The sequence below is a fragment of the Tursiops truncatus genome, chromosome 7 (assembly GCF_011762595.2).
Source record: "Tursiops truncatus isolate mTurTru1 chromosome 7, mTurTru1.mat.Y, whole genome shotgun sequence".
Taxonomy (NCBI): Eukaryota; Metazoa; Chordata; class Mammalia; order Artiodactyla; family Delphinidae; genus Tursiops; species Tursiops truncatus.
The window spans coordinates 7,237,824-7,263,123 of NC_047040.1; the positions used below are offsets into that span (position 1 = coordinate 7,237,824).

The 25,300-nt window shown below is 36.8% G+C and overlaps 2 protein-coding genes across 10 annotated transcripts in view; one reads left to right on the top strand and one right to left on the bottom strand.

Moving 5' to 3' along the window:
• GIGYF2 (GRB10 interacting GYF protein 2) overlaps window positions 1-25,300 on the bottom strand; it is a 126,600-nt gene that overhangs the window by 59,752 nt on the left and 41,548 nt on the right. For all 8 annotated transcript variants that reach the window (XR_002174011.3, XM_019923516.3, XM_019923509.3 and 5 more), the window contains 3 exons: window positions 24,738-24,849; window positions 20,414-20,525; window positions 19,519-19,559 (listed from right to left, as the gene is read on the bottom strand). Coding sequence is in view for 7 of the 8 variants with exons in the window: in XM_019923516.3 (XP_019779075.1) it covers window positions 19,519-19,559; window positions 20,414-20,525; window positions 24,738-24,849 (265 nt within the window). In the remaining variant the exon portion in view is untranslated. The remainder of the gene's footprint in view (window positions 1-19,518; window positions 19,560-20,413; window positions 20,526-24,737; window positions 24,850-25,300) is intronic.
• On the top strand, window positions 12,730-15,937 carry KCNJ13 (potassium inwardly rectifying channel subfamily J member 13). Of its 2 annotated transcripts, none has more exons than XM_019923517.3 (2): window positions 12,730-13,189; window positions 15,315-15,937. In XM_019923517.3, the coding sequence occupies exons 1-2, from the start codon at window positions 12,730-12,732 to the stop codon at window positions 15,935-15,937; spliced, it is 1,083 nt and encodes a 360-aa protein (XP_019779076.1). The 2 variants fall into 2 exon arrangements, with proteins under 2 accessions (XP_019779076.1, XP_004327626.1); XM_004327578.4 differs by having other exon boundaries at window positions 12,730-12,953; window positions 15,315-15,375.

Sequence of the window (25,300 nt, forward strand, 5' to 3'; positions counted from 1 at the left end):
AATATGGGGTGTGTGTGTGTGTGTGTGTGTGTGTGTGTGTGTGTGTGTGTGTGTGTGTGTGTGTGTGTGTGTGTGTGTGTGTGTGTGTGTGTGTGTGTGTCTGTCTGTCTGTGTTACTGAGGTAGCCATCTGAATTTACACAAACACTAGCCAATTCCAGTTCAAAAATTCTATAACAAAGGAGTTCAGATCTTGTTACCAAGTGCTTGTTTCTACAAAATAATTCCTAAAAACTGCAATATATTTTTTGATATATCAAATGTTGCATAACGAATAACTGAAACAGAAAGATCTGGGTGACAACTTCTCCAGTAAACCAAGGAAAACCAGAATAATGTAATTCTGACATGCCAAACATATCCCACATATAAGTGCAAGGTAAAGAAAGTTTTGCGTTCAGGCATCATTGTCATTTTCATAAGAGAAGGATGAAAAGGATTCAAGGACTTTTAAATGTACCATACTCATCTCCTCCTCCTACCTTTAAGAAAACAGTATTGGACTTCCCTGGTGGTGCAGTGGTAAGAATCCGCCTGTCAATGCAGGGGACACGGGTTCGAGCCCTGGTCCAGGAAGATCCCACATGCCACAGAGCAACTAAGCCCGTGCACCACAACTACTGAGCCTGCGCTCTAGAGCTCATGAGCCACAACTACTGAAGTCCGCGCCTGGAGCCCGTGCTCCGCAACAAGAGAAGCCACTGCAATGAGAAGTCTGCGCACAGCAACGGAGTAGCACCGGCTCGCCACAAGAGAAAGCTCGCGTGCAGCAACGAAGACCCAATGCAGCCAAAAATAAAAGAATGAATGAATGAAAACTTATTATTGAAGTATAACATTCATATCAAGAAGTACACAAATCATAAATGTACAATTCAGAGTTTTCACAAAGCAATATATATCCACCTAACTACTAAGATTTAAAAAAAAAATTTATCAGGACCTCTCAAAAGTCTTCATGTCCTCCCAATCGGCCCTTACCAAGGTAAACACTATCCTGCCTTCTATCTCCAAAGATTAGTTTTGCCTATTTTTGACCTTTTTTATATAAATGGAATGTCAGTTTACGTCTGGCTTTTTTTTATTGAAGTATAGTTGTTTAATTAACAATGTTGTGTTAATTTCTGCTGTACATCAAAGTGATTCAGTTATACATACATACATACCCTTTTTTAAATATTCTTTTCCATTATGGTTTATCACAGAGTATTGAATATAGTTCTCTGTGTCGTACAGTAGGACCTATTGTTTACCCATTCTATATATAAAAGCTTACATCTGCTAATCCCAACCTCCCACTCCACCCCTCCCCCAACCCCCTCTCCCTTGGTAACCACAAGTCTGTTCTCTATGTCCATGATTCTGTTTCATAGAAAGGTTCATTTGTGTCATATTTTAGATTCCACATATAAGTGATATCATATGGTATTTGTCTCTTTCTTACTTCACTTAGTTCAATAATCTCTAGTTGCATCCGTGTTGCTGCAAATGGCATTATTTCATTCCTTTTTATGGCTGAGTAGTATTCCATTGTATATATGTACCATACCTTTTTTATCCATTCATCTGTTGCTTCCATGTCTTGCTATTGTGAACAGTGCTGCTATGAACACAGGGGTGCATGTATCTTTTTGAACTAGAGTTTTGTCTGGGTATATGCCCAGGAGTAGAATCGCTAGATCATATGATAATTCTATTTTTAGTCTTCTGAGGAACCTCCCTATTGTTTTCCATAGTGGCTGTACCAACTTACATTCCCACCAACAGTGTAGGAGGGTTTCCTTTTCTCATACATCCTCTCCAGCATTTGTTATTTGTAGAGATTTTTTTGGTTTTGTTTTTTTCTGGCGGCACCTCATGGTTAGCGGGATCTTAGTTCCCCAACCAGGGACTGAACCCAGGCCCTCAGCAGTGAACGCTGGGAATCCTAACCACTGGACCACCAGGGAATTCCCTGTTATTTGTACAGTATTTTTTTTCATAAATTTTATTTATTTTAATTTTTTTATTTTTTGCTGTGTTGGGTCTTCGTTTCTGTGCAAGGGCTTTCTCTAGCTGTGGAGAGTGGGGGCCACTCTTCATCGTGGTGCGTGGGCCTCTCACTGTCGCGGCCTCTCTTGTTGCGGAGCACAGGCTCCAGACGCGCAGGCTCAGTAGTTGCGGCTCATGGGCCCAGTTGCCCCGCGGCATGTGGGATCTTCCCAGACCAGGTCTCGAACTCGTGTCCCCTTCATTGGCAGGCAGATTCTCAATCACTGCGCCACCAGGGAAGCCCCTGTACAGTTTTTATTGACGGCCATTCTGACTGGTGTGAGGTGGTACCTCGTTGTAGTTTTGACTTGCATTTCTCTAATAATTAAGAGACATCAAGCATCTTTTCATGTACTATTGACCACTCATATTTCTTCTTTGGAGAAATGTCTATTTAGGTCTTCTGCCCATTTTTCAATTGAGTTGTTTGTTTTTTTGTTATTGAGTTGTATGAGCTGTTTGTGTATTTTGGAAATTAAGCCCTCGTCAGTCGCTTTGTTTGCAAATATTTTCTCCCATTCTGTAGTATGTGTGGCTTCTTCCATTGAACATTACGGGAAATTCATCCACGTTGTTACAGAGAACAGAAGCTTGTTCTTTTGCACTGTGGTATGGGATCTCATTGTATGAACAGACCACAATGTATTACTCTACTACTGATTTAGGTTGTTTCTAGTTTTTTGCTATTATAAACTGTGCTGCTATAAACATTCCTGGATGTGAAATTTGGTGAGCATGTATTTCCAATTCTGTTAATATTTACCTAGGAGTGAAACTGCTGGGCCATAAGGTATATTCAACTTCAGTAAGTACTACCAAATATTCTCCCAGAGAAACAGTACTACTTTACCATTTTTTGTTTGTTTGTTTACTCATACCTCTTGCACACATTAAGATGAGTGCTTTCTCCATGAACAAATACAGTTAAAGACATATGACTGAAAATAAAGAAGAGACTTAGACATAGCACCTACCCTCCAGGTCCACAGTCGAGGGACACACATGTAAACAAATGACTTGATACACTACAGTTGACAAAATGCATTGATATATCTCATCCGATCCTCATAATAACCACAAGGGTTGAGTCAACCTTACCATCTTTTTTTTTTTTTTTTTAAACATCCAAAGATTTTATTATGGGAAATGCCTGCATGAAAGGAAGGAGGGAAGAAGCCAGGGAAGGCTGGGAGAGCCATCAGACCAAGATGCAAGGCACGGTTAGATACTTGATAAAGATTTACTGAAGAAATTAGGAGCTTCTTTAAGAACTTTGAAGTCAGGGGTCAGAATGATAAAATTACATTCATATAACTTCTTACAAATAATAACATGAAAGAATTTTAGGGCAGAAAAAATCTTAGATATAAACTAATCCTGGGTAGTGACTGTGAGAACCAAGGACTTCACAGGGTCCCTGGGCTTCACTATGTGCTGGGACCAGCCACTGGACTGGACTGGAGCAGGGAGCTCATTTACCTTCAACCTTACCATCTTTATTGTTCCTGTGAGGAAAGGGATACCTGTAGGGGGATCTCCCACGGTCACACAGCTGAGTAGTGACCAAATTTACTCACAAATTTACTCACAAATTTACTCACAAATTAAACCCATCAGAAGCAGCCAGAAATTCTACAAAAATAAAGTAGAAAAAGGAAGTTCTGGGATCTAATTCTAAGGGGCTCTAAAAAAGCAATAGACATATCATGCATAGAAAAGCTTCAGGATAGAGACTGCCAAGATGTCTAAATGGAACTAAATTTGTTAAGCTTCCAGCAGATAAACGATAACAAAATGTGTACCACTGAAAAAAATGTTAAGATCAACTTAATATATAACAATATAAAAATTTTACTCAAAATTATTTTGAAGGGTAAAAAAATGACTTCAAGTACAATCTAATAGAGTATACATTTCCAATTACTACTAATATAACTTACAATATAAATTATACTGTATGCAAGAATTGCTCTAAAACATTAAAATAAATCCTTTATAACCTAAATGATTAGAGTAGATTTGTATGTATATAAATTTGGGTGGGGACTGAGGGTGCCAAAAAACTTTATAATGAGTTAACTCATTACAGGGTTAAAAAAATAAATATATTTGTGTATTATTGATACAACTTAAAATAAATGATAAAGTTGTTCATGGGCAACTCAGAAGATAATATCTAAAGCTCCTTTAATGTCTAAAAATTACATGACTCCAAAGTGACCAGGGCTAAAATGAACGAGGGATACCCACACCCACATGGCCTTTCTCAGCACTTAAAATCAAAGTCTTCCTCTTTCTGTAACATTAGCAATATGACAAAGTTGAGTAGCCAAATATTTTAGTTGACTTTTTAAAAAATCTTAACAGATTAATATGTAAACAAGATGATTTAAAGGTAAACATAATTAAATAATTTACAAATTAATGCCTGAACTAAATATTTCTAACCTATAGTCAACAAATGAGCTTGGGGCTATGAATCCTTAAACTAGAAGCACCTATCACGCTGGCATGCTTTTATCTTTTTTCAGGGAAAAGGGTCTAAGGTTTTTGCCAGGGTCTTAAAGGTGTCTCTGACCTCTAAAAGGTAAAGAAATATAAATTTAAAATATATTTTTTTTCTATTCAATATGGCAAACACGGCAGTCTTATGAGCAAACTATACTACCTGTATAACACATTTTATATTCTTACATCAACAATTCCTCAAGATGTATAAAAGGTGCTAAAATACAACCGCACTACATATATAAATACTTTCCCCAACGGCAATAAATACTTGATTGTTTCTGCCTGAACGTATTGTCTAAATAGGACTCTTCTAAAAATTAAATTAAATTAAAATGCAGTATTGGTTTTAGTCTGGTGTAATTGAGTGGACTTCCTAAGGAGAAAGAGCAGTAAAAGGGCACCTGTGTGCATGTTTGACTTACAGCCAGAAATGGTGTTTATGGAAAACTTCAGATGGAGCAAAAAGGCACTCAGCCAACAAAATCTACAGCTGTGAAACTTGGAACTTAGAAGCGCCCAAACTCCAAAAGCAAAAGTGGAATTATGGGACAGACTTTGAAGCTTGTTTATGTGCAAATTTTTCTAGCAAGTAACTTTGTATTTCTCTATTCAGATATATATTCTCTGATTAACACTAAAAATATTTTCTAATACCAGAGAAAACAGTGAAAGGGAATCCCATCCAGGTATTGATATTTACTTTTCCCCCCAGTTGTAAACAAAACTCAGGGTAACTAGGATGGAGTAGTTTAAATTCTATATCCAGAGATTTGCAACTTTTCTCCCATCCTAACCCCTGAGGAGGTAACAACTCTGCTCCACTGGTTAATATGGTCCCGAAAACACAGCAGCTCCTGGCTGGGAGAGACTGGAGGGGCTGCTGTATATCAGACTCTGAAAAAGCACCTCATGTGGTCTAAATATGCCCCATAGTCCTATAACCTTTATGCTCAGTCATCTGCTGGTATATACCCAGACACTGCCTGAAATCTCGGGGGAAGGTGATCAGTAGTGGGCTTCAATGCAGAACTGGAAAGAGACTAGGCATCTTCTAAAGAAAGCTAACTACACTGTGTAAGAAAGAGCATTGGAGACCAGGGCTAAAGGTTAAAAATTGTGAGATTATGTATATACATAGGCAAGACACTGCACGCCAACTAAAGGTTTTGTTGTTTTCAGGTACCATGTGGTACAATTATGGATTATATACTGGAGTGCTTTAGCCAGAAAGAAAAGCAAACAATTTAGGGATACAGAATTGAATTTAATAAAGAATAATGTACCTGATTCTTGGCATCTTGTTTAATCATTATAATTTGGAATAAAAAATAAATCAATCAATGAACAGATATCTAGCAGCATATATGTTCATTTATAGAAGAATGTTTTAGAGCCATCTCCAACTGAAATCATTAATTCTGTTTAGACGGGAGGGCCCATGTATTTTAGGGTGAAGTTGGTTTATCATCTGTGCCGAGTTTCATCTCAGCTAACCGGGCAACTTCAAACGGAAATGAGTTTATGTGCTCCGGCTATTATAATGGGAGTGCTATGCTCCTAAGGAGACACTCTAGAACTGGTCTACGACATCCATTCAGTTAGCAATTAGGAATCACTGTTCAGAGACCACAGCAGACTTTCAAACTGTGAAATCCAGAAACCAGAATACTTCTTCACTTGAGACATTTCTTTCTTGACAATCATCTTGTAAATGATTTCTGTCTGAATATATTATGGAAAGGGGCTTCTAATGTTGGTAAAATCCTTTACTATCTTGCTTACTATAATGTCTATTCAAGACACATGGCAGGTACACCTTCAGTACTGCTTTCTGAAAGGCAGTGTTACACTATATTTACTGTCTTCCCTCTTCCGCCCCCAATCAGTAAACTAGCAATTGATAATTAAGTACAGTTCCTACCAGAACATGCAGGGAAGGTGCATCACACCACAAGTCTCTCCTTTATGCTTTTACCTTCTCTAGTTCTGAAGGTCAAAGTTTGCAGTGCTGTGTCTGAACTTGTATTGAAATGTTTGGCATTAATAAAAACAAAGAAGGAATTAATATATTTTTTAATTGTGGGGGGAGGAGAAGGAATCTACAAAGGCGGATTTCACTTTCTAAGCAGCATTATATTGGTCTAGATTAATAATTTTCCCAGCAGGCCTTCCATGATTTTACTATGAACAATCGCAGCCTTTGTATCTCAGATCCCCTTACATGTGACATTTGATCAAAGTTTTAAAATCAGCAGCTAATGGAGGTGGAGAAAAGTCCTGCTCAGTAAGGCATTATACAAAGCTATCCCACAGCTCATTTTGAGGTTGCTACACGCTGGATCACAGACGTTTTCCAGCTAGACATTATTTAGATGTTTAAGTTTCTGTACCCTGAACACTATATTTATTGCATGTCATCATACTTCTCCTCAGGGAAACATCCCCTAAACATTACTAAAGCATGATTTAAGAAAATTCTTCAGTTCTTTCACACAGGTGTGTTTTTTAGAGATAGGTGTAAGGAACCAAACAATTAAATGTTTTCTTATTCAAGGTTTCTGTACATAGCCTTAAAAAAATAAAATAAAAAAGTCTGCCTCCTTGCCCCCCAAAAAAAGATTTCAGGTAACTAAATTACCTCTATTACTAGTTCTAGAATTAGTGGTAGTCATTCTGATGAGATGGGATATGAAAAGAAAACTAGTAAAATCAATTCATTAATTTCTACCTAAAAGTCCTTATCCAAGGAAATATTCCCAAAAGAAATGGAGGAAAAAAAGATTAGTAAAGGAAATATCTCACACTTAAACATGCTATATAAGGAAAGACGGCTGAAAGGAAATCTTGCAGGGAATTTTATCCCTTTGAACTTGTAAATAAACTCTTAAGTAAGATTATGCAAACTTACTAAAAGACCGGTCCTGATTAGAGAGAAAAAATGCACCCCTTCTCCAAGTCAGTTCTGGAGGCTTTCTCCAGAGTTGTTAAGGTCTGTGATGGGTGAAGAAAGACCTCCTAACAAACCAGCATTCTTTTCCACAGGATCAGAGCTAACTGGCCCCCCGCAGACTAAGTGACCAATCACATCAGCTTCAGCTGAAAGCAGCCCCCACGACATTATAAACAGAGCAATGTGAACCGTAAACCCAGTCCAAGAAGAGAACCTACAAGCTGGACTTGTAGATTAAAATTACCTCACCAAAAAGACAGTCTCTGAAAGCTTCCTCCAGACCTACCCGTGTATAAAGCTGGCCCAGCAAAAGAACTGGTGAGTACATGAGAAAATATTCAATCTTATTTCTTTCCTTAAGGAGAACAGAGAAAAAAACTGACTGACAAATAGGGATGGAGCTTGATATTGCCAATAGAGTTTTAAAACAAAGACATTACATACAGGATCATACATTAAGGTTCTTTATTCTTTTTCCTTAAATTTTAGAAATAGAATAATAGTCCTCTTGAAAGCATTATTGGAAATTTTCTTCTTAATTGTTTTACTAAATGTATACTAATTCTCCATTATAATATAGAAATGGGAAGAGAAAGACCCTGGAAAAAATTCAGTGGCTTTTTAAAAAATGTATCTTTTTCATTTGGAAGGGATTAAAGAAATCCAAAATGAGCAAAGAAAAACAAATGACCCCCCCCCCAAAAAATCATTTTGTTTTTACTTTTTTAAGCCATAGGAAAAATGATGAGTGTCCTAATTTCTTAAGCATGAAATTATTGCTGAAATTAGGTGCTTCTACAAATAAGAAATTAAAATATAAAAGAATCTCTGAGCTTATATAATAGAATTAGAACTCACACTATTTGCCCTAATTATGGAGGGCAGGAGAGATGATTATGACTCTCTCCAGTCTTAAACTGTTTACACCAGAAGTGAACAAATACACAGTAATACTGCAATCATTTAACATTTGTAGTTATTATGACTTATATCTTAACTGTTTAATATGAACTATACTACTACATTACAACATGACAATAAAAGACATAATTTTGAGTGCTACAACCTAATGAGTAAAATGAATCCATTATTTTGATGACCAATGAAGCATCCAAACTATCATTTTTATAAAGTACTATTTTTTCCATCAAACAGTTTATAAATGGGCAAATATTTTATAGCCCACACAGAGAGACACAAGCAAACCATCCCAATTCTACTTTCTACTGGGATCAATTTACAAGAATCATATAAATACAGACTAGGAAAAACACATTCAAAAAGCACTTGTGTACCTGTAGAGATATGAAAATAACCTGGAAATATAATAGTATAAACATGTCTGTCCATCAGACACTTTTAAATTTGATGGAAAGAAAATCTACACACATTGGGCACCAATAATGTTTTAAATGCCATACAAGCATATATAAAATTATATAGAAAAAAATCACACAGGAAACCTCTATCAGTGGAGGGAAATGGTAGTAAGTTTACAAACATGTAGGATTTTAAAGGATCATGTTATTTAATTCCCTCTTTTCTTTCTTTCTCTTTTTAATATAAGGAAGCCTGGCCAAGGGGATTGGGTAGCTCGCCCAAACTGGCACAGCTATGTAACCAACAGAGCCAGAACCCAGTCAGCTAGATTTCCCACCCTGTCTTCGTTATGCTAAACCACACTGACTACATGAGTGCAAAGAATGGAGTTATTCAGGGTAATCTGTTAAGTGGGGACTGAAATCTTACCTCTCTCAAATACTCCACTTTCCAGCACCATCTAAACCAGATTTAGGAAAGTTTTATATATAAAAAGGATAATGCTTCACTGTTTTGATATTAGCCTTCTGACTGCCCTGTTCACAGGTTTTTTTATGTATTTACTTAGTCGCAAGAGAAAAAAAAAACTGTAAAAGCCTAGAGCAAGAGTGCTACAAAAGCTATAGGTAAGAAGTTACAATCCTGAAAAGGCCCAAATGAAAATAACTGATTTTGTTAGCTATAGTATGTATACAAAGGCTGTCTCCTCAGGTAATGAATTTTAGAACTTAATGAAGCAAGCTGAAAATCAAGAAGAATCATGGACCTTTCCGCCCACGAATTACTATGATACAATTAGCAATCAGTGGTTCCATAAGTGGAACAGCACTAGTGTACAGCTTCATCATGGGCATTTTCACATAGGCAGGAAGCAAGAAACAATACAGGTCAAAGCCATGGACAATGCAAAACCACACAGTGGTTCACAAACTTACTGGAGGCAGCCAACTACCCTTTATTGCTATACCCTTCTTCAAGTGTCAAAATGTCTTTTCTTTTACAAAATTATGATGAATATATTTTTAAAATTATTTTCTCACCTGGCAAAATACAAATTTGGCAATGCTTTATAAGAACCCTCCTCTCCACATTTTGTTTTAACTCTGCTGGTCTATAGGATCTAAGACTAGACTATGTACAATAATTCTGATTGTACTAATCTTCAAACCTTACAAGATGTCTTCCTTAACTGAAAATATCCTTCTTGCGTACAAATCTAGGTCTTAGCCTAAGCATTTCTGAAGAACAAATATTCTGTAGGAGCTCTTGGACAAAACTAGTCAAATGTAACGTGTTATTCACAAAAGCTAACTAGGGTCAAAATGTCTATTTTTGAGGCAATATAGCACTGACTCTGGACTACGGACTAAGCAGGAACTGACCACCACTTACTACCTTTGTGATCTTAGGAAACTCACTGTGGCTCAGTCTCATTATCTATAAAATGGGCATTAATAATGGTACTTATTACTAGGAAAGTTAAGAAACATTATTAATACCAGTAAGGCAACTAATAGCCCAAGAGGTTACTCTGTGCCAGGCATTGCTATTGGCTTCACATGAGTCAATACATGTGAAGTGCTTGGTATGATTCCTGGCACATAATAAATAATATATATTAGCCAATATTATTAATCATTACTGACATAAAAATCATGCATAAAATTAACAATGATTTAAAATGGATATTTGAGACACTTCTGGGGACAGGAGAGTTCTAAGGTGCTAAAAATCAGGCTGTCAAAGACTATTTTGTGAATGCAGTACCAATCATCTTGGGACAGACTTTTATCTCACCAAACTCTAAATAGATAGCTTCTTGTAGTTAAAAAAAAATAAAAATAAAAAAATAGCCAACTGTTAAATTAGTCGGACTTGCAAAATAATCCATACGCCTTGTGAAAACTTCTTTTATCTGCCTGATCCTCAGTGATCTCATCTGAAAAATGGGATAAGAATGTTTATCTTAAAAAAAAAAATGAATGTCTATCTTGCTGAGATACCAAAGAATTAGAGACAATGCAGTAATGAAAGCACCTAGCACAATGCCTATGAATATTTTGTTATTATTATAATTTCCAAAAGGGCAGAGATCAGGTCTTCTAAAACATCAAAAAGTCTAGCAAAATGAATCACTAAATAGCTGTGCCAAGAAAAAAAAACTAAATAAAATGATAATGACAACTTGTTAGGATAATAAATTATAAAACATTAATGCCCTAAGATTTTTTAAAAATTTATAACATGAAACAGAAATGACCATCTAATCTAAATAAAGTTAACAATCAACCCAGTGTTCCATCAGCAACTCATATGTGAAGAAAATATACGAGAATGTCTCTAATATCACCAATAAATGTTAAATCAGCCTTAGGACAAAAGGGAAAGCATATACCCAGCTGGCCAATGCCCAATTCCAACAACACAGGAAGCCAGTCTCCAAAGCCCCAAAGTCCCTAGACACAGGAGGGTCCATCCAGCAAACTCAAGCAAAGCATCATTGTCATTCAAAAGGTAGGAAGGTGATATGCAACACTTCCAAGGGCATCTACTTCTGAAGGAGGAAGCATCGAAAAGAGTCATGTATAAACACCTAGTACTGGATTGTGGCAAAGAAGAAAGGCAGATTCAAGGGAAGCAAAGTTGCATTTCCCATTCTGTTTCTGCTTGCCTCTGCGTAAGTCTTTGACACCTTTGTCATATTCAAGGATGGTCACATGGAAAGTGCACATTAGATTTCGACTCACCACAGAGAAAAGAAGAAACACAGATGAAAACCGTTTATAGCTAAAAACTAACTTTACTAATGTTTCTAAAATTGACCTTTAATGTCTTAATGATTATTTTAGTTCATTAAACTCGAAGCTTTTTCTTCTGGTTCATTTACTTCTCTTTTTTCTTTTTTAAGGCATTGCCTTTTTTTAAAAAAATTATTTATTTACTTATTTGGCTACATCAGGTCTTAGTTGTGGCATGCAGGATCTTTAGTTGCGACACGTGGAATCTTTAGTTGCAGCAAGTGAACTCTTTCAGTTGTGGCATGTGGGGTCTGGCCCCCTGCATTGGCAGCCACTGGAATCTTAGCCACTGGACCACCAGGGAAGTACCTGGTTCATTTACTTTCAAAATTAATATTACCTTGGAATCTTTACCTGGAATTTCTTAATTTTGCCAAGAAAATAATTTTCTGTCTACCCCACAATCTCATCAGCATCTAGAATATTCAGAAGGGCGGCAATCCATGAGCCATAGAAGGAAAGACTCCATGAAAATGACCACAAAGTAACAAAAACAAATAAAACCTAATCATAGAACTTTCAACAGGCTAATTATAAAGCATACAATGGAACTATGGATCTCTAAAAGCTTACTCTTATCCTAGCAATAAGTATGGCTTCAAAACATTTTCAGACAGTTCAACACTACACTTCTAAATGATTTCTATTTATTTAAACAGAGGAACACATATTTAATGTTCCTTTTCATTATGAATTATTCATAGTTATAAATTATTAATTAATTATGGAAAGTTGTTACACATAATGTTTAGTCAAATCAATACATACTTGAAGCCTCGACTTGTGCAAGAAAGATATAGGAGTATCAAAAAGAGACATGAATCGTAATCCCAACCCTTGGGGATTCGTTAATATGCCAAACAATATTTTAACAGTCATTAAAGGAACCAATAATAGATATCCTAAGGCAATCCATGATTAGCTATCAAATGAATGACTTAGTCAGTAAATGCTCCCTTATGTAAAGAGAAAGAGCTATCAGACTGGGAAAGCCTGCCCAGCAGTCAGGGAAGCATTCCAAAAAAATTACAAAACAAAGTCTCAGAATTTATTAATATTACCTGAAAAACAGTTAAGGGTTTACTAATTTACTCTTGATTTCAGAGAATTACAGCCTGAGATGGATGGCAGTAATTGCAAAGTTATTGCTCCTCTCCTAACTCAGAGATACCGGAGGATGGTCACCAAGGATGGCCATAGCACACTTCAAATGGATGGCGCTCAAAGAGGTCTTGCATATCTTCGAGACGCTTGGGGAATCCTAATGGACATGCGCTGGCGCTGGATGATGTTGGTTTTTTCTGCTTCTTTTGTTATCCACTGGCTTGTCTTTGCAGTGCTCTGGTATGTTCTAGCTGAGATGAATGGTGATCTGGAACTAGATCATGATGCCCCACCTGAAAACCACACTATCTGTGTCAAGTACATCACCAGTTTCACAGCTGCATTCTCCTTCTCCCTGGAGACACAACTCACAATTGGTTACGGTACCATGTTCCCCAGTGGTGACTGTCCTAGTGCAATCGCCCTACTTGCCATACAAATGCTCCTAGGCCTCATGCTAGAGGCCTTCATCACAGGTAATTGTTTTTTGTATTTTGTTTGTTTTATTTTTGGCTGCGGTGGGTCTTCGTTGCTGCGCGTGGGCTTTCTGTAGTTGCAGCGAGTGGGGGCTACTCTTCATTGCAGTGCACGGGCTTCTCATTGAGGTGGCTTCTCTTGTCGCGGAGCACAGGGTCTAGGCACACGGGCATCAGTAGTTGCAGCACGTGGGCCCTAGAGTGCACAGGCTTCAGCAGTTGCGGCGCGCAGGCTTCAGTAGTTGTGGCACACAGGCTCTAGAGTGCAGACTCAGTAGTTGTGGCACACGGGCTTAGTTGTTCCGCGGCATGTGGGATCTTCCCGGTACAGGGATCAAACCCATGTCCCCTGCATTGGCAGGCCGATTCTTAACCACTGCGTCATCAGGGAAGTCCCCACGGGTAATTGTTTTTGTTCTTAAAAAAAAAAATGTATGAATGTTTTGGAATGGGTATAGTCAGTTATAAGCAACGGTATTACAGAATAATTTATTTGCATCATTGGCAGGTAATGCCTGAGACTGAAAGGAAGAGCCTAGGGTCAAACAATAGGAGAAATTTTAAGAAACCTCTCTCTATACTTAAATTTTACATACTGAAATTTCTTAAGAAAAAAGGGATCATTATGCTACCAGCCAAAAAGATATTAACAAAAAATCTAAAAGGAGTTTTTCAGAGAAGCTAAATATTTTGTTAAATAAGTGAATAAATATGTTCAATGCATATTTTGACAGTCATTTTACCTAACAGAGGAATTTGATTTTTTTTTTTTTAACCTTTACTGGGCTAGAATTTTCTCCTCTGAGTTCATCTTTTCAACATTTACTCAATATTAATGAGTCCAGAACACCAGTCAGCACTGCAGATTAGAGAACAAGTATACATATCCTGAGCCTGTACTGGAAATAGGCCACAATGATTGTGAAATTTTGCGTATAAACCTGGCAACACATGATACTCTTTGCTCTAATAAAGTAGGGCTAGTGATATATACAACTAAAAAATAAAAAACAAAACAAAGAGAAAACCTTGTTTTAACACACTATGGGCGATATTAACAGTGGTATGGAATAAAGTCCCAGTGTGCAACCAACTGGCTTTTACAACCCGTAGCAAATCACTTAATCTTTACAAGAAGAGTTCTTACACTGGGCCACTCGATAAAATTTAGAGGATATGTGAACTTAGACAGGAAAAACTTACATCTTTTTTTTCTTTTACACTAACCTCCAACTGAAATTTGGTATTTCCTTTGATTATAAATGTAGGCAACAAAAAACAAAAGCACTGGCAATACCCGTAACTTTGTTACAAACAGAAATCCCAGATATTTTCATATCATACTATAATACTTCAAAATTACAGTACTAAACCCCCACTGTATTTTTTTATTTAATGCATTAAAAAAGCACATATAGTACACATTTTAATTTTTTAAATGTTCAACTGGATTTCAGTGTATTTGGTTTCCTGTTTATATACTTTATTTTAATGCATTTAAAGTGTAATTCTAATAAGAGGTTCATAGACCTCACCAGCCTGCCAACATCTGTGGCACAAAAGTAGTTAAGAAACCATGATCTACCTGCTGGGGGGCACATGGAGGATGCACTTGAAGGGTACACTGAAAACCACCTTAGAGACAGAGCATTCTTAAAAAAAAAAGGTTTGTATAAATTTCAAAGTTAAAAATTCTTCAATGTCACTTGTTCTACAGGTCCCCTCCCTACCCCAAATCATTCTACTATGAATCTAATCTCTATTTAAACTTGAAGTAATCTGGTTGCAAGTAAATTGCATTTATTTTCTGCTATTTTTAAAGCAGGGACAGCAATACAGGAAATGACCACTCCTCCACTTCATAACAAACTAAAGTTTTACATTTCTATGTAACAAAATGAATTGTGCTTACCCATTTTGAAATCGCAGGTTTAAAATAAAGAATGTATGTACCGTTTTGCAAAATCCTTCAGGCTAATGAGAAATTAACAAGTTCAATTCCTGACTCATTTCGAAGGCATGGCACCAAGAAATGTATAAAAATTTGCTAGATCCTTCTCATTCAGAAAAGGTACTGATATTTAATCTGTTCATTCTAAAAAAAATTCAATGGTTTCTAATTTAGGTGCCTTTGTGGCGAAGATCGCCCGGCCAAAAAATCGAGCTTTCTCAATTCGCTTTACTGACTTAGCAGTAGTAGCTCACATAGATGGTAAACCTAATCTTATTTTCCAAGTGGCCAACACTCGACCTAGCCCTCTAACCAGTGTTCGGGTCTCAGCTATACTCTATCAGGAAAGAGAAAACGGCGAACTCTACCAGACCAGTGTGGACTTCCACCTTGATGGCATCAGTTCTGAGGAATGTCCATTCTTTATCTTTCCACTAACCTACTATCACTCCATTATACCATCGAGTCCCCTGGCTACTCTGCTCCAGCATGAAAATCCTCCCCACTTTGAATTAGTTGTGTTCCTTTCAGCAATGCAGGAAGGCACTGGAGAAATATGCCAAAGGAGGACATCCTACCTACCCTCTGAGATCATGTTACATCACTGTTTTGCATCTCTGCTGACCCGAGGTTCCAAAGGTGAATATCAAATCAAGATGGAGAATTTTGATAAGACTATTCCTGAACTTCCAACACCTCTGGTCTCCAAGAGCCCAAACAGGACTGACCTGGACATCCATATCAATGGACAAAGCATTGACAATTTTCAGATCTCTGAAACAGGACTGACAGAGTAAGAAATATCCATAGCGCCCTATTTTTTAATGTATTAAATATACTCAGCCAGTTATGCACCTATTTTTCCTTCATCATATCTCATGTTTTCTTTTTTCCAATGCTGATTACATCTTTCTGATTACATCATGGTGATCAAGCCTCCGCCCATAAAAAAAAATGGCTAGCAATACACATTGTGGAAATATAACATTATACAAAGTTTGTATCTGTGGTTATCTGCTGAAATCAATGCATCTGAATGTAACAGATATTTACAATAACAGAAATGCTGTTGGTGAGTTTGTATGGATGTGGTATGATACCAGTAACGAAGGTAAAATTGACAGTGAAGTTTAACACAGCTGAACTCTAAGAAAATCAGCTATAAATTTCTCATTTTCATCTGCAAGTTGAAGCAGCAGCCTAGTTTCAAACCTAGCTCCCTGGGTAGAATGATGATTTCACAATATTTAGTGAACACTCTTTTAAAACTGTTATTTCTTCAAGGCAACAAAGATCAGTCCTTTGGTTCTTTATAAAACAAAACTAGGGTAAATATTACCCCCTTAATTTTTAACAGCTAAGAACAAAAACTCACAAGAAAACAGCGAAGAACAGATTTATACATAACTCTAAAAGCATTTGAGCATGACACCCAAACACATGCACATATTCATACATTTGTGGCAGAAAGTGATCAGAGCAAGTTAAGATAAGCTCTAGGCTGAAGGAAACTGCAGGGTGGTATTTGAGCAAGGAGACCCAAAATTATATCTACTTTAAAGCTACTAGGCATACTAATCAAATAGTGATTTAAAAATTATAACCAACCATTCATCTGAATAACTTCCGACCTAAGTAAAAACATTCCCTTTCTACTTAGGGTCCATTCAATGGTATAAGAACCTCGTAGATGCAAATATATTTACGTTTTTGTAGGTATAAAGGTTTAGATATAATTCAACTAGGGGAAAAAATCTCCAACAGAGAAAGCAAAAAATAATTAGGCAATGAAGTATTTTCAAACCCAAATTCCTGTTTCAAACTTCAGATAGTTTTTTCTATAAACACAAAATGAGTGTTTATTCACCAGCAGGAGGTTGGACGAGATGAACTCTATTATTTCTTTCCAAATCTAATACTCCATGAAAATTATGCTTTCTCTGCTTTTTTAATTTTGCATATACTAGGATGAACACTTTCCCTTACCTCCAGTTTAACTTAAGACTATCCTCTGTAAATTTGCCATTTCAATAAAAAAATCGAACTGTCCTCAAACAGGAACCAAAAAAGTCACCCTATCAGATTTCAAATAGATTTGTTGCTGTTATTCTTTTCTGAAATTTCCCTTATCCAGGTTTATGTGAAAAAAGTGAAAGATTAACCCTCCCTACTGGTGATGACCCACACAGGAATCATCTCTTAAAATAAATACTAGCTAGTAAAGGGAAGCAGTTGTGAAAAGCAGGGAACAGCAGCAAGTCACATTTTTCTACTCCTAGACCAAAAGGAAGAGAAAATAAAGAACTTTGGAGTGGTCTAAGACTAATTATAGCAAAGTGTATCAAGGACACAGACACTTAATCACTGCGAACTTTTGCTGTTTGAAAACCTTAGGCATTCTTAAGTACTAGCTAGACCAACAGGTTTTCCTCCAACACAAGATTGTTGTAACACATATAATCAGCAAGAATTCTTATTTCTATAATAAAGTTAACAAGATTCTCCTAACCTGATGAAAACAAGTACTGAAGATTTACATGGTATATTTTTTCCTAAGAGCTCTACATCACTTACACAGATCAATTCCAACAGTTCAGAGAGGCTGCCTAAAGTCACGCAATTTGGAAGTGAGCAAGACCTGTCTAGGATCTGAGTCTCAATATAGATGCAGTATATTCTCCATTCAAGTCATAGAAGTCTCTTACTGTACTATTTATACATAAACTCTGCACCTGAAAATTAGATATAACTTTCCCTACACACACACCCCCAAAAAGAACTCCGTTGGTATACTAGTGCTATTTAATAAATAGACAACTAAGAAATGCAATCAAATACTTTTGTCTAGGAGGCTGAAAGCTTCTGAAAGAACTGTTCATGATTCTTTTACTTTAAAGAATCACATCTTCTATGTTAAGGATTAAGTTTTCTGCAAAGGCCCCATTATCCTTTCAGGTGAATAGAGTACAGACTGAAAGAGGGGGAAATTTACTGGAAAGTGGGAAGAGCAGCTCTAACTCCTGGCTTTACAGCTCACTTACCTGGGCCACCTGAGAAATCAGTGACGATATCTCGGACACATGATCAAGGAGACCACGTTGGAACTAAGTTAAAAAATGCTTGTGGAACCCAATCCAGATAGCATGACAGTCCCAACAAACTGAAGACAAGGAGATACTAAAAATCATAAGGCCTACTTTTATATATGTACAAGCCCATATTACCAACTGCCAGCAGCAGCCTAATAACCCAAAATTGCTATGTCTGCCTCAAAGCATTTCACACCAAAATGCACTGAGCTGAACCTTTCGGTTTCACCTGGATTTTTTTTAATGATCCTTTAATTCCATCCTCACAGAACCATACCGTAAGATGATCACCAGAACTGATCTCCCCCTATGCAGCAATCAATTTCTATTGAATAGGAATTATAATTTGAATATTACAGGCCTTTTTCCACCTCCACATTCTCCCACGGGTATTCACAAGGGTCATGCACAATTCTAACCCAGATGCCTCTAATTCCACCCATTTCTCTACACATAAGAAGCAAATATATGATAAGAACCATCTCTAACTTTAAAAAGAACAAATCATTCTGGAACCTTCAGTACTCAAATTATCTTAATTTGATGTCATAGGACATCTCACAATTGATCAATATGTCAGTGTGTCCCAACAAACTAGTTAAGTACTGCTGTTCTTGGAGAAAGTAAGATACAGTATGAGCAATTTTTTTTAATCTACAGTATTTTCAACAAAAGTGGATTACTTATAAAAAGAGAAGCTCAGAATCATTAACACAGTTTATTTAATAACCTGAAGTGAGCATCTTATTTAAAAAGGCATTCAATAAAAGCCACTACAAAATATTTTTATAGATCTATGTGGACACTGCCCTGAAAAAAAGAAAGAATATACATCAAAAAGACCAGATGAATAAACGACATTCACAGTAAGAACATTCACAGTTTTAGCCTTCGCTCTCTAATACAAAAGTGATCATTCTAGTATTTTCTCTATTTCTTCTCACCTGTGACATACTACCTGCACTGGAAAAGGAGTTAATAGCCTGCTTCCTAACTTGAAATTTCAATTCGTAAGATAGCCTTAATAAAAAATATATGTCTTGCAGAGAACACACAGACCTAAAAAGTTAAATCAAGTAAATCCTAATGGTTATATTTATCATCCCTGGTTTCATGCAATAAAGCCCTCAAATAACCATGGAACTCCAAATGCAAGCAATGCTACAACCCCATCTACTGGAGAGACGCAAGTAATTTTTAATAAATGTATCCTTATGTGTGAGCCTTGTTAAGAACCAGTATCATGGAAATCCAGATAAAAATACTTCGAAACAGTAAGAAAGTCTTACCTACATCTTTTCGCCCTGGTTTTTCAAAACGTCTATCACCCCTAGAAAAGGTAAAAATAAGTTTCAAACAAATCTTGAGAGTAATACATAGATTTCCCATCTATGACACCCATTTTCCTATCTTTCTTAATAGCATTTTTCTTTTTCAAATTATAAAACAAATACACTGTTACTGCCTAACCTTTGGAAAATACAGAAAAGCACAAAGATGAAAACAAAAATATCCACCATCTCACCTACCAAAAGCTAGCTTCTATAGACCCAGAAATGTTATTTTTTAATTAGATACATGTTTTACTTTAGGTATCTGCTGTACAGAGCTTTATATACTGCTTTTAGAATGTGTTTTTACATATCACTAGATATTTTCAAAATTATCCTAACTTTAATGGTTATATACTATTCTACTGTGTGGATACACTATTATATAAGAAACCACACTGATATTAAGCTGTTTGGTTTATTTCGCATTATTTTATATTATAAATATTATCACAGTGGACATCTTTGTACATGTATCTCTGTGCAACTGCCTTTGCTCATCTTGAAAGACTTCATATAAAGTCACAAACAGTATAGAGAAGATGCTTTGATTAACAGCAACGAACAGTAAAATGAAGATGCTTCCCACTGAGCACTAATCAAATAGCAAATCTAATTAACTATTAAATATCCATGCTGGCACAAAAATATGAACGTATTTATCTAGAATGCTTCTTCCTTTAAATAAGGATCATTTAAACATTTCTAACATAATTGATATTCAATTAACAGCATTTTTTGAAAAGGGAAACCTTGTAACTCTACAAAGAGCCTTCTCCTCTGTAGAAAGCGGAAAAGAAATGTTTTTTACACCAAGAAACCTTTATACCAAGATGTGGATCCTTTTAGTTACCTTTCCTCCCAGCTCTGCGACCTATGCATTTCCCTGCCACCTCCTCGACCAAACACACCCTCTACTTCATCAAAGCTTCTTTGGTAGAAACCACATTCACCTCTGCCTCTGCCTGAAAATAAGAAAACAGAAAAAAATAATAGTCAGATGTCAACATCTGGCACAAGTTCAACATCAAACATTAATCTCTGAAGTTCTGTCTATATACCAAGTAGGATGTCTACATTTAAATATTTAGCAAGGCCCACTGAATCTTTACCAGTGAGACCAATGACAGCACTGAAGTAGCTAGACCACAGGAGGATAAAAAAACAAGTTAGAAAACTGTGTAAGCGTCCCAGTTCCAGTCCTGAACAAGAAATAGTATCAACATTAAGCTCCTTAATAAAAAATTCAATTGTGAAATTCTAAGATCAGTAAACCAATACTACATATCAAACCTTTTATTGTATTATTTTCAACAAAAATGGAAGATGTGGAGAGTTTGAGAAGAGAGCAGATAAAGTACAAAAGGCAAGCACAAATGTCAAATTAATTTCTTTAACTCCGGAAAAAGGATAATTTAATTGGGTCAACTCTAAACTAACAATTTTGTAAACTAACTCCTTAAAGGATATTCCACAGCGACCAAAGGCACTCTTTCCCATTTGCTCAAATCTTGAAGAAAAATATCAGGCAGCACTAAATATTCGAACTGCAGAGCCAGTAAGAATGTGTGGATGTAGGAATTTAGAGGCTCCAGTGGCTCAAGTGTACACTGGCCTTTACTGAAAGCAATTTGATTAATCTATCAAAATTTGACTCAACAATTCTAACTAGAATTTATCCTAATAGAAATACTCGCACAAATATGCAAATACATATATACGAAGATGTTCACTGCAATTTTTAAAAAAACAGAACTTAATCAGTAAAGGATTGGCTAAATAAATTGATAAAACTATTCAGCAGAACACCAGGAAGCCACAGAAGATAAAGTACTGACATTAAAAGAAATCTACATTATTCTGCTGAATGACAGAAGTATGCCCCAAAACAATACATATAAAAAAGATTCCATGCATATAAATGATATGGCTGCATAGTTAGGGTCAGGAACGATATAAATCCAAATGTTGCATCTGGGGCCAGAAGGCAGTATGCACTTTCAGCTTTATACTTTCTGTATAGTGTGAGGATTTCCCAACTAACCTGTGTGTTGGATACACCATTTGCATCCAACACACAGGTTAGAAAATTGGAGGGCAGCGAGGTGCCTAGGGATGTATTTATACCTAGATGAAATCTTAGCCATTATCCCTAGCTCAACTTCTCCCACGGTATAAAACCACCCAAAGAAAAATGATGATGAATCTTGAATAAAAGCATGAATGCATTCCAAAGCTAAATACAATTGAGTTAAGTAATTGTTTCAAATATCCATGCAGTATTTCTACTTCTTGGTTATAATTCATCAAGAATTGACTCAATACAATTGTATTTCTATATGACATTATGGAATACAAAAGTAATGCATAGAATTTTATGTACATAAATACCCTCTCAACTAGTCCAAGTATCAATTTCTTCATCTGTAAAATGGAAGTGGGGACTAGGGTTGAACTACAATAATCTTACCTTCCAGTTACCTTCCAGTTGTACCAACTTAACTTCAAGTCATTTTAAAGTCAATGTCCAGTTTCGTACCTCTATCCTCAGGAAATACATACATTTTATTTAAGATCCTAAAACAGTGTAATACAAACTGTTATATTACACTGGGGTGATTCCCTACAACGAGATTTTTAGGGTGAAAGAAAAAAAGTCCCCTGTCCTTTTAGAGAACAATTTTCTCAAGAAAACCATTAAGTACATAGCACCCTGGAAAAGTGTTTTATTCTGGAAACAGATGAATACGAAAAACAGCCTTCCAAAGTTGCCAGAAAAATAAGCAAACCACAGACAAAATATTTTCTGCCAGTTACGACTAGCACTGGCACCGGTCCTCCTTATGAGCCTAAAGCTTTATAAATGGGCACAAAAAAAGAATCAGATTCTAGAGCTTTCCAGCTTGTAAAATGTAAGGAACAATCTTCAAAGTACAAGGCCCATAATCATCTATAAATGTAGTCCCCATATGAAGAGGAGCAAGTAAATACAACACTGTAAATCTTTCATAAAGTTAAATTTAAATGACTGTCCTCTTGTCTGACTTTTCACCCTATTCTTTGGGAGGATTAAAATATACTTCCTTTAATAATGATGAAGACAGTAGCTGACAGTTGTGTAGATATGCTTTACTGTTGAACATCTTAACCAGATAAATAAAAAGATGACAAATTCATGCTGTTTTCCTGTTTGTTTATTTAAATTTTACTAGTTCTCATGATATTCCGAAGTCTGGAAGTCAGTCGATTTTCACATCAAAGTTTTCTCAAGTTGGAAAGGCCCAGGATAATCATCTGATGTTAGTGCTGCCCGTGCAAAAAAAAGCCACATTAATCACTATTTATTTAACCCATAAGTTAAAATTAAGTAATAAGTGAAGAAAACAAAACCACAGATTAAAGGTCTTATGAAACCATTAAAAAGAATCACAGTTGGGGCAGTGGTGTGTTAGAAGTATTTTTCACCAGGTCAGTTCATTCATTTGACTAGTTTCACATCATTCACTCACATCAATGTTGATTAAGTCACTGCTTTTATCACAGTATCTTTTATACATGCCCCGTTTAAATTCTGAATACAAGAGTTCTATCCTATGGGGATAACCCTACACACTTCAAAGAAACCAGAAGGCAGCAAGAAATTTATCAACCCTTCATTAGTTTCTTGATATGGAATAATTTTAAAGCCTATTTAGAGAGATTGGTTGGTATTTGCAATACACAACATTGGTGGTCGCTTGAGGAACAAAAAACAGCTGCTTGTGGGCCATACTTCTTAATTAATATAAGATCTCTCAATGCCATGCCCTGAAAAGCATTAGCGGCAAAGCTGCGTAAGTGCAACCTCTCCTCGCTGCCAGCTCACTGCAGAAAAACACAGGAAACACAGAAGGAGCAGGCCACAGCCATCCTCAGAACACCATCATCACACCACCGAGAAGCACAGATCTCAGATGAATTCTGGACCAACGGAACCTAACCACATACATATGGGAGTCTAAACGGCCTGTGGACCTTCTGAAACACAACACACACATGCTTAAATCTCCATTTTTGCCAACAACCAATTCTTCCTAAAGCACCTCTTAAAATTACAAGGTATGTTTACACTTCTGCTATGATTTAACCAACTTAGAAGTAAAAGCTCAAGTAAATATTTACATTACAAACATTAAGAATGCCCTTAAGGGGACTTCCCTGGTGGCGCAGTGGTTAAGAATCCGCTTGCCAATGTAGGGGACATGGGTTCGAGCCCTGGTCCAGAAAATCCCACATGCCGCGGAGCAACTAAGCCTGTGCACCATAACTACTGAGCCTGCGCTCTAGAGCCTGCGAGCCACAACTACTGAGCCCGAGTGCCACAACTACTGAAGCCCTAGAGCCCGTGCTCCACAAGAGAAACCACTGCAATGAGAAGCCCGCGCGCCACAACGAAGAGTAGCCCCCGCGCGCCACAACCAGAGAAAGCCTGTGCACAGCAACAAAGACCCAATGCAGCCAAAAACAAAATAAATTTATTTAAAAACAAACAAAAAAAGAATGCCCTTAAGTAGCAGAAGATCAACGAACCCCAAATAGGGAGCAGATATCAAAGAACAAGTATATCAAAATAAGAATTATTCTTCCAAGAAAAGACACAAATCTACACAATATGAAACTACAGCTTAAATAAAGGATTACTGCGTAATTTTTTTGTTGTTGTTCTACACCCTAAAATAGGTCTAGTATTGATGAGACAGCTTTTACAAATGCCTCTCTCTGGCTGGGGACACTCCTGGCACACAGCCTTATATGGCACAGACCCTGTGTCACAGAGGCCTGGCAGGGACTTGGGTGCCATTCCAGCAGCCAAGGCACTTCAGGGAGCTCTGGCTCTCAAAGTGTAAGGTCCCCTGGGGATGAGGATAATGGATATTTACCAAAGATAACTAGGACCATCTAGAATCATTCACACTCAAATCTCTTAAGCTAGAATTACCCTCCTCTACTCCAAATCAGAGGTTGCGGAATAGATACGCTGAGAAACAGTTCAGAAAACAAATGTTCAGGACATTTATTAGGCAATTAATGTCAAAGAGCAGTCTTTTAAAAACCAAATATCAAAATATTTTTAAAGCGATCTCCCTATCCTCTCTCTCCACCGTCTCCACCATTACTTGCTTCACATGAAAGCTCACCTCGCCCTCTTGAAGAACTCCGACCTCTAGGAGCCCCCACCACTGTGCCTCCTCCTCCTCGTCCTGTCAGTCGCAGGACAGCAGCACTGTTTACAGACATGGAAAAGTTTCTCTGCCAAAAGAGAGAGAAAGAAAAAAATGAATAAAACAAATAAAACTGCATGTTGTTCCTGGCCATCTCCCACTGCATCTATAAAATGGCACTTAATGACTACCAGAAATGGGAAACAATCACTACACGACCCACTAAGATGCTCCAAAACCTGATTTTAGCTGAAAATTTCAAATGAACATTTCAGATCAACAAACATTAACAACCAATGCCTTACACTATGTTAGGTTCTGTGAGGAAATATTAGGCAGACAAACTCTAAATGCTGTATGTATCCGGAAGCAGACAGGATATTTATGCATCATAATACATACAGAATACTCGGTAAAAGAGATCTGGTTTGAAAGGGTCCCTTAACTACAGAAAGGTGGAAATGACAGGGAGTCGCAAAAGGTCTGAATCAACAGTATGATAAAGAAAAAAATGATCATTTTGCCTCATTCTGCTCACC

Excerpts from the sequence above, each read along its gene's own strand:
- KCNJ13 (XM_019923517.3), top strand. The coding sequence starts at position 12,730 with ATGGATGGCAGTAATTGCAAAGTTATTGCTCCTCTCCTAACTCAGAGA. Across the intron at positions 13,190-15,314 it reads GCTAGAGGCCTTCATCACAG|GTGCCTTTGTGGCGAAGATC; the intron begins GTAATTGTTTTT and ends TTTCTAATTTAG.